We start from the raw sequence: 9,451 nt of genomic DNA on the forward strand, positions 1-9,451 counted from the left end.
CAGAAACGGTTGTTTGGCTTAGGCAGCAGATAGAAAGCCACGAATAATAATGCCAGTGTGGCTCCAGAAGGGCCCACTGCGTTGTGCATAATAAATTAGATTAACTTTCTGTGTGTGATAGCACCGAGTTTCTCTTCTCTGCCAGGCTTTGATATGTGGAGACTGAAACTATACGAAGTGATGACTCATCAAATCGTAAGCGGTTCGTGGCTGGAATAAGCTTAATGAATTGCCTTATCGGAAGAGCCAGGCAGTCTTCAGAGCCGCGGTGTTGACATTCCTCTGAAAATCCCAGCCTTTCATTTCTCTAAAGCACGGGAGGAGCTGCCTGCCTTAGCTTTTGCACATTGATAGAAATCCAGGCATCAATTGGTAGAAGTTAAGCGGTGACAAAAAGCTCTTCCCTGGAGTGGCTCTAAAGCTTGCTGAGGCGAGAGCCCCACTGATGAAGCGCTGGGTGCGGTGCAGGAGCAGGACTGTTATCTGGGGGATTTCTGTGACTTAAGGAGTTTAACTAGCGAGGGGCGGAGGGCTGAGGAGGAGATCATAGGGCAGCTCAGAGATCACGCTGCAACTCCAGTGCAGCGCACAGATAATACTGAAAAGGGAGGCTACGCTTCCCGTAAAACCAGTGACCAGCTTTGATAGCCTGCCAGTTCCTAAAAAACCTGCCCTCTGAGGAGAAGGCTCAAAGGAGCTGTTGCATTCAGTGCTAGAACCGTTAATTGTGACCTGAGCGTATGAATGCTGTTAGGGTTGGAGGCTCTTGCTTCCCATGATGTCAGAAATGGATGCGAATTGAATGCTTATTCCGAAGAAAATTGGGGTTTAAGTAGCCACGTGGGTGGTCATGAAGTAGAGCAGTCGTGACCGAGTCCTGGCCTCTGCTGTCCGTCTCCTTAGATGCTCTCTTACGAAAGCAGAGATGCTTTGTGGAGGTCTTCAGCTGTGAGTGCAATGGCTGCAAGCTTAGAGGAAAACAACAGTTTATCCCTGAGTTTTGCTACAGAGACCGGTTTCCCTGGGTGAAGGTGACTCAAGGGAGCGGGGTAATAGGAGCTGTGGCGAGCAATGCTTGGCTGCAAAGGACCTGCAATGAGAGCAGCGACTTAAAATCAATCCAGGAATAGCAGAACTTAGTTATCCAATGCCGACTTCACCTGAATTTCCCTCCTTTGATTCTGCAGGCACTGTGAGACTCCTGTTAACCTGGGGATGCTGGCTAGCGCTTCTCTCGCCTACCAGCCTGAACCATGCAGTCACCAAAGGTTCACTTGTGATCCCAAAACCTGAAGAAGAGTCTTTGAGTGAAGTAATTTCTGAAGGGAAGAGAATTAAGGGGGAAAGGGATGACAGGAATGGTGCCCAGGTTAGCAACACGTCGTGGGTTTTGGCTTTCTTCTGCGAGGCCGCAGAACGGAGCGTGCTTCCGCAGGTACCTGGCGAGCTAGCAGCCGAGCTTGCTCCACACGGACACCGAGCCCGGCACTGGGGTATCCAGCGCCTGCTTTTTCCATTTGCTGTAATACACCAGAGGGATTCGATACCAGCAAAGCTGTCGGCAAGCGCCAGACTAGGAGGTGAGGTGTGAAACCCTCCTAGGTGGGCCTCGTACGCAGCAGGCTGGTGCCTGGCCGCTTGGATCCTCTCTACGGGAAGGGCAGTTGGGCGACTCAAACTGGCCATCTTCAGCATCTCCTGGTGTGGAGTTTCCAGTTTGCAGGCCCTCCTCGTTGCTGGAGCTACCTCTGGTGCTCACCCACAGAGATGGCTGCGCGCTGTCTGGCTTGTGAAAGTGCAGGGCTCTCTTGGCGTGTTCTAGAGATAAGCAGAGAGGGTCAGGGAAGTGTGTAGCCTTCAGAAATAGTTCAGAAATGATGTGGGGGAGTGGGACCACTGATAGTAGCCCAGGCATTTAGTGAACCATGTCGCACGGATTCTTGCCTTAACCTTCCTCCCTTGCTGCCGACTGCTCAGGCTTTCAAAGGGGGCTGTTATTTCGGGGCACCCTGGAAGCTGCAGGCACCTGGCTGCCTTGCAGCTCCTGCGGCGCAGCAGCGGACGGGCCTGCGTGATCTGTAAGTGGCTGAGAAAGTCGGGCTTTGGTCTGCTGCGCACTTACAAATGTCTCGGGTAATTTGAAAACTCACATTTATGTCTGTTCTGTTCTGTAGTGACCAGGAGTTTCCTTTTCTCTCTTAAGGAACTGAAGTGCAACGTTGAGGGTCCCTGCTTTCACTGACTGTTCGTTTGTTACAGAAATACCACTCGGAGAGCAAGGGCACTGACCAGGTGGCAGAGACGCAAGCTCAAATCGATGAACTTAAAGGAATCATGGTTCGAAACATAGGTATCCTAGCTTCCCTCGGTGCCCCCTCAGGCGTGCAGAGTTCCTCTGGGCCAGGACAGCAGCCCGCAGGGAGGGTACCGGGAGCGGGGGCCTCTCTGGGCAGAAGGAGCTGATGAAGAAGGGGCTGGCGGAGCTCTGAGCTCGCAAGCTGTTCCTCGCGCTGAATGTGGTTGAGGGTGGCACGTGGGCGTGAAGAGCGCTGCTGGAGATGAACTCGCGCAGCTTGTGGCGGGGTAAAGCATGTTCTGGGTTTGGTCTGTTTGTCACTGTGGCTTTCCTGCAGCTGCCGTGAGGAAAATGCTCTTTGGTAGCTTACTTTTTTTTTTTTTTTTTTGTGTCAGGCTTTCTGGTTTGGGTTTTGACAAGTCTGACTGCTTAAAATAGAAGGTTAGATCTGGAATTGACCAAAATTGAGTCAGGTCAGTCCCAAAACGTAGCCTCTGTGATGTGAGACTGTTCCTTTAAGTATTGTTGCCTGGCAATCTCCGAAAGGCTGCGAACTGCTTGATCTCTAATAACGCGCTGCCAAGAGCTGCTGGCTTGCCGTTGGGCTTGGGCACTGCGAGCAGCTTTTGCACTGGGATGCTACCTACAAATCTGGATGTTTGTCTCTTTCTCCAGACCTTGTGGCACAAAGAGGAGAGAAGCTGGAGTTGCTGATCGACAAAACAGAGAATCTTGTGGATTCGGTAAGTCTGGGGAAGAAGTTAGAAATGGGGAGATAGTATTACTGCAGCAGTTGTGCCATCAGGGAGCAGGGGAGGTGAAGACCAGCATCTAGAGCCCCTTCTAAACAGACTCCGAAGCATTCGGATCTACAGGTGATCCTTCCCTGCGCCAGACGCAACGTGTACAATATTCTGGTGATCATAATCTCCCTGGTTTGTGGGGAGAACCTGAAAATAACCAGCAGAGTGTGCTGCTGCCTTGGCTTGTTCGGGGCGCTGCGGCCTTTCTCTGGGCGGGCGTATCCTCGCCTGGGCTGCTCAGGGCGAGCGTGTGAACACGGTTGCACCAATACAGCCTGGTGGGTGCTGGAGGCCATTTGGTGACCAAAACCTGTTTGAATGGGTGGGATTGCAGGATACAGAGAGGAGACTCGGAACAGGGCAAACACAAGCTTTCCATAAAATGCAGCAAGGCCAAAGAGCTTCCAAAGAGCGTGGCCAGAGCAGGGCAGCGAGGCTGGGGCAGGGGCTGGAGCCCAAGGCTGGGGAGGAGCGGCTGGGGGAGCTGGGGGGGCTCAGCCTGGAGAGGAGGAGGCTGAGGGGAGCCCTCATCGCTCTCTGCAACTGCCTGAAAGGAGGCTGGAGCCGGGGGGATCGGTCTCTTCTCCCCAGGAACAAGCGATGGGACGAGAGGGAACAGCCTCAAGCTGCGCCAGGGCAGGTTTGGGTTGGGTATTGGGAAAAACTTCTTCCCCCAAAGGGCTGTCAGGCCCTGGCCCAGGCTGCCCGGGGCAGGGGCTGAGTCCCCATCCCTGGAGGGATTTAAAAGCTGGGGAGATGTGGTGCTTGGGGACATGGTTTAGTGGTGGGCTTGGCAGCGCTGGGTTAATGGCTGGACTCGATGATCTTAAGGGTCTTTTCCAACCTAAACGATTCCATGATTCTATAAATACTGGAGGGAAGTTCTAGCATCAAAGGAGCTGTCTAGCCCCTGCGGAACTGCTGTCAAGAGTAGCAATGTGGGTTGTCTCATTTTAGCAGGTGTATTTACAGTCATAAAGTTGCACGCACTGTGTTGGTGAGTAGAGCAGTAGTTCCATAAATATTTTGGAGCACTTCAGTTCCCAAAAGGCTGGAAGTCAGAGAACCCCGGCAGGAGTACTCTCAGCTAAACTTAGCCTTGCGGGCAGCCTGCAGACCTGGTGATGTGCTGGCTTCAGTTCTCCCAAGCTGAGCGTGGGAGGGCACAACCCCGAGCTGGTTCTGGGCTGCTCTTAGGCTTTGTCTCGCCCCTGAAGTAGCGTGGGAGAGTTTTCTCTTGATGCCTGTTGAGTTTTGTATTCGTGTGACGGCGGGAGGTAAATGTCTGTGGAGGAGAGAGCTGCAGCGGTTGGGGTTATTAGGGAGGCAGCAGCTGGGAACAGCCTGGCTTCTTGGGTTGCAGCTTCCTTTGCAGCGGGGTCAGGAATTAATTAGTTGTTTTACTTTCTGTTGTAGTCAGTCACTTTCAAAACTACCAGCAGGAACCTTGCTAGAGCCATGTGTATGAAGAACCTCAAGCTAACTATTGTCATCATCATTGTATCAATTGTAAGTATGGAGCGCAGTAACCTTTAACTCTTAAGTCAGGCTTAACTCCTGGAAAATGCCAGTAGCGCATTACTGTCTCTAGACCCGCGTGCACTCAGCCCTGTGCCTGGAAGGGTTTTAGCTGTAAAACGAGTGTTTTGATGGTCTTGCGTGCGGTGAGGAGAGAGGAGCATCGTGCCAGGCAGCTTTTCTTGTCAAGGCGATAGGAAAAGCTTTCCAGACAATGCTGTCCCGCTTCTGAGGGCCTGTCACAGGCGGCTGCCTTGCCAGCTCCATTAGAGGCTAAGGCATGGAGTTCACGGCTGTTTGATCTGAAATGGCTTCTGAGGCCTTGCCCCTGTCGGTATCTTGTCACTTAACTTCGAAGTGTTTTTTTTCGACGTGGTGGTGCGCCCCTAGCCTGCGGTGAGTGCCAGCAGGGCTAACGCGGGGACACTGAAGTGCAACGGCAGGTTGGATGTGTGAGGCGCTTTGTCACCACCGAACCCTCCTTCGTGTTTTGCTGGAGCACAGTTCTCGTCCCCGCGTTGCTGCACGGCTGTGGGGGAAGAGGCGCTGGCACCAAGTCCTGTCCGGCCTTTGACAAGTTATTTCGGGTTTTGATAACCTGGGGTTGCCAAGCTTGTGTTTTGATTGCCAGGCCAAGCTGGCAGCTGACTGAACGGTGGGAGTGCAGTCCTCTGCTGAAGTGGCCGTTTTCTCCCTCCAGGTTATCATCTATATCATTCTGTCGGCTGCCTGTGGTGGGCTGGCGTGGCCGAGCTGCGTGCAGAAGTAACTGGAGGCAGGTGGTGCTGGTCGCTTGGAGATGGGAATCACAAGAGTGTGAAGAAGCAACCTACGGAGTAACTCTTAATCTCTCACTACTGACACCTTCTCATTCATCATCCCTCCAAGACTTCAGACGTTTTTGCCTTATCACCCCAAACAGGCCTAGCTGGTCACTGCTTCTGTGCAGCTGACACCTCAAGAAGGGGCTGTTTTAAATTACTTGAAGGGATTTTTTTTGGTTCTTTTTCTGTCCCAAGTACAACCTTCTCAGCTGGGCGGGCGGTACCTCCGGCGCCGGAGGGTTCTGTGCATGCTCGCCCGTGTGTCCGTGTAGCTTTGCACTTCGCGTGAGCGGTGCTGTGGGCAGCTGCCCGAGTTTCAGGGTGGGCTGAGCCGAACGAAGGGACAAGGTGGGTGTAAGTGTGAATTTCCACAGCTGTTGGAGATCCCGGTGCCTCTCCCCGCACGTGGTTCTGCAGCGGTTCAATGCGTAGAGGCTGGGAGTGGGATGGCGGTGGTGGCATGGCGAACGGCGTTGGGGTGCTGCAAGGTGCAGCCGCTGCTTCTGCACGAAATCTCCGTTGTCCTGGAGGTCTTTCTGCAGGTGGTAGGAGAGGGTGTTGGGCCACCTCGGCATTTTGAAACGGCTGCCTCTTCATCCTCGCTTCTTCCTCATCTCCCACTCCCTTAATTTGTGGCTAAATCAATACAGTAAAGGAGGCGGTTGCATATAGTTATGGTTGCAGTAATGTATCTGCTTTCTCACACGTTATTTCTCCTGTTCTTCTTTTGAGGATGGACTAAAACAAATACTGATGTTATCGTTGGCTAAGGTGAATCGGGGGCCAATCTCTTGATCTGGCTTGATAAGGTGTTGAGTGTCTGCTGCTTGCGCTTCCACGGGCAGGGCAGGGGCGAAGGCTGGAGCTGAGGGGGGGTGACTTTCTCGCTGGTCTGAAGAAGAAAGGCTCTTTCAGGGGATGTAGTCACACGTACTCCTCCGAAAAGAAAAACTAAACCCAAACCAAACCCGAGGCTAACAACCAAACGGAGGATGAGGTGCGCTGCTGTTGGGACAGGGGCGGCTCTGCCTGCTGCTGGGAGCCGCCAACGCTGCGCTTCTGGCCCAGCTGGGCCTCAGCGACATCGGGCCAGTCCCGGCTGACGGGAGCCAAAGCTGCTGCTGCCTGGGGCGAGGGGCGGAGGGCTCCGCTCCTGCGCCCTGCAGCCTCGCTTCCAAGAGGAGAAACAGAAACCCGAAGTCTCGTACAAGCATCAGACGGGCTGCAAGGGAGCTGCCTCTTTTTGGCCCAGTGGCTCCTCGTGGTGGGTGGAAGCCGTCGGGGTGTGGGAAGGGGAGGCTTAATTTGGTGACCGCGGTTGGTGCCGTGGGTTCCCTGCGGCACAGGCGCGGCAGCGACACCAAACCGCTGCTCCTTCACGTGCTTTTGGTGTACGGTACGCTGACCCCTGCAGCTCTCCTGCGGGTGCCGGATAACGAGTTCTCCTCTAACCTTGTGTGCTTATTTGGATTTGTCTTCTACGAGGCTGAAATTTAATTAAGGGTAATCAGATCTCGATACCCAGAAAGCATCAGTGGGTCTGATCAGCACTGTGGGCACTGGCATCTCTTTCTGTCTGCGTTAATTGAATGTAAAGCTTAGAGAAAGATTTCCTTCCCCTTACCTCCTCCTCTTACAGCCCCCCACGGTTCGGTGTACAATTGTGCATGTGCTAGGGCGCGTTGATGTTACTGCGTTCATTTCTATAATTTGTTGTCTTATGTACAAATACTTTTTAAAGAAAATATATCCTTTCCTTTTAAAGGATGCACTGAGGCATTAGTGTAAAAACAAAGTTAACTTGATTTAAATAAAATTACTGTACAGAAAGTGAAGCGCTTTAGTTCTGTGAAAGGTGGGTCTGGCGGTAGGAGCCGCTCTGGTGTAATGCTGCTGCGGAACGCTGCCGCTCCGGGCTCGCTCTCCCCGCGCCTGGCTGCCTGGGGACAGAAGTTCTGTAGCGTCCACCATGGCTGCATAAAACCTCGGCTTTGGAAGGATTTTGACTCTGTTTTGATGCAGGCGCTGGAGCCAGCGGTGCCTTGACAGGGGCTTAGTGCTGGTGGTGGGGAGAATCTGCTGCGAATGCGGAGTGTCCGTGAGCGCCCGGGTGCCCGCTTGCTCAGAGGGAATAGAGAAGGGCGAGTGGTGACCCCGGCAGCGGAGCAGTGTTATCACTTGGAAGCTAAATGAAAACTGTGTGAAAACTTTTATTTAAGGCACTTTTCAGTGATATAAAACCCCACTGGAGGGGAATCCCAAGTAAGGGCTGCCTTCCCTCTTCCCTGGCCCTCGCTGGAAGGAAGCCCCTGTTCCTGGAAGCGTTTCCCATACGGACCGCTGCGCTGCCCGCTGTCCTGCGCTGCAGCCTCTCCGTCAGAAGTCTGCAGCCTCTCCTCTGCCTCCGAGGCGTTAAATGCTGCTGCAGTGTTGGGTTTTAGAAGCGTATGAGGGAGTTGGATTCCCTCTTAAACTTGCAGAAACTGCTTAAGTTCAGTTGCTGGTTATCTTGGTAATTGCATTGTAATGGTATCTGCTAGGGCTCAGGATGAGAGAGAATATAAAAACCTGAAGGAAGATCACTCGGTATGAGAACGGCTTAGAAAAATGAAAGAATAAAACTTAAATCAACATCTCGTTAGCGTGATCGTTCGTACAGAGCTGGGTTTGTGCTTAATGTTCCTGATGCACGGCCCCCTCCCGCAGTGGGACAGCCGCCTGCACGTCAGTGTCAGCTTTACGTTTAAAGTGCCCGTGACCCCAAGCAGAGTGAGGCCCTGCGTAACCGTTCTGCTTGCTTCTCCCTTCAGCCTCTGGTCTCCCCAGCACTGTGTAGCCGCAGCGGGCTGCAGGCAGCATCCTCACAGAAACACTATTGCCTGCCTGATGAGCTTTAACTGCACTGTAACCTTAAAGCTGTTGAAACATTTTACTTTTCCAGAAAGTTTTTGTTCTTTACCTGGCATTAAATGTCTGTTAAGTACCCATTAACTACCAGCAGCTGTCTCGGCTTAGGAGGCTGCAGAGGAATGCCCTGCCTGGAAGATGCAGGCTGCTCTGAATTCCGAAGGTAAGACACCAGGAGAACTCTCAAACAGCAGCGAACCGGACCTGGAGCGTTGCTGGTCCTTTGCCTCTGTACACTGGGAAGGTAACTAAGTTCAGCGTGACCAGGGCCCAGCTTTTCCACCAGGCAGAGGTAGTAAAAAGAACCCTCTCCAGAAAGGAAAAGCCTTCACAGGACAGCGCTGTAAACCCGCAAAGCTTCATCGGGGCAGGGAGAAGCCCGTTTGTGTCAAAGCAGTCATCTCTGCCGTTCTCGCGGGCGGAAGGGAGGTTTCTGTTCCCGGCTCATCTGCCTCTCAGCTGCAGGAGCGCTCCTAACAGGAACCTTCCTTTTTGCCCTTCCCACAAGGTGGAACAACACTGCTCCAAAGTGGAAGAGGGTTATTTCAACTTCAGGAAAATAATGGTGTTCAGCTCTAGCTTAAGTAGTTATAGTAAAACAGTGGTAGTTGTTAGAATGAGTGAATGGAACCTGAGAAAGAAGGCCTTGCTGCCATGCAGCTGTTTGTTCGCTTCGGTGACAAGGCCAGCCTTGGGCTCAGAGCTCCTGCCGTGCTGGCGGGTGATGCAGCAGCAATTGGACACCAACTCTCTTTTCCTCTCTCTTTTTTTTTTTTTTCCCCCTTTCTAAAGCAAACGGTGCAAAAAGTGCTCTCTGCTGTAACGCATCCTGCAGAGCTTCCGCTTTGCAAGTGGCCCTTTCCTACGCCTTGTTCTGCTTAGGCCACTTGTGGATGGTCTCCTAGAGAAGATGTGAACTAATGCTGTGAATTAAGTCTTCCTTTGCTAACACCCACCTCACTCCGATGCTGTCCAAGGGGATGAAAGGTAAACATCAATCCTGGCATCATAAGAGACGACTTCTGGAGGCCCATTTACCTACGCAGAGCTTTAAGTGCAGCAGCAGAGTTCTGTACGGCTGGGCCTGTCGCAAAAAGCCTCAG

The 9,451-nt window shown here is 52.7% G+C and overlaps 1 protein-coding gene across 7 annotated transcripts in view; it reads left to right on the forward strand.

Moving 5' to 3' along the window:
- VAMP7 (vesicle associated membrane protein 7) overlaps positions 1 to 8,074 on the forward strand; it is a 22,981-nt gene extending 14,907 nt beyond the window's left edge. For all 7 annotated transcript variants that reach the window (XM_087748309.1, XM_087748312.1, XM_087748307.1 and 4 more), the window contains 4 exons: positions 2,260 to 2,350; positions 2,972 to 3,039; positions 4,516 to 4,608; positions 5,318 to 8,074. In XM_087748309.1, the coding sequence (XP_087604435.1) occupies positions 2,260 to 2,350; positions 2,972 to 3,039; positions 4,516 to 4,608; positions 5,318 to 5,386 (321 nt within the window). In that variant the 3' untranslated portion in view covers positions 5,387 to 8,074. The remainder of the gene's footprint in view (positions 1 to 2,259; positions 2,351 to 2,971; positions 3,040 to 4,515; positions 4,609 to 5,317) is intronic.
- The last annotated feature ends 1,377 nt before the right edge of the window (positions 8,075 to 9,451 follow it).

This window comes from Nipponia nippon, unplaced genomic scaffold (assembly GCF_047370975.1).
Source record: "Nipponia nippon isolate SJK-2023a ecotype South Korea unplaced genomic scaffold, ASM4737097v1 scaffold_12, whole genome shotgun sequence".
NCBI classification, from domain to species: Eukaryota; Metazoa; Chordata; class Aves; order Pelecaniformes; family Threskiornithidae; genus Nipponia; species Nipponia nippon.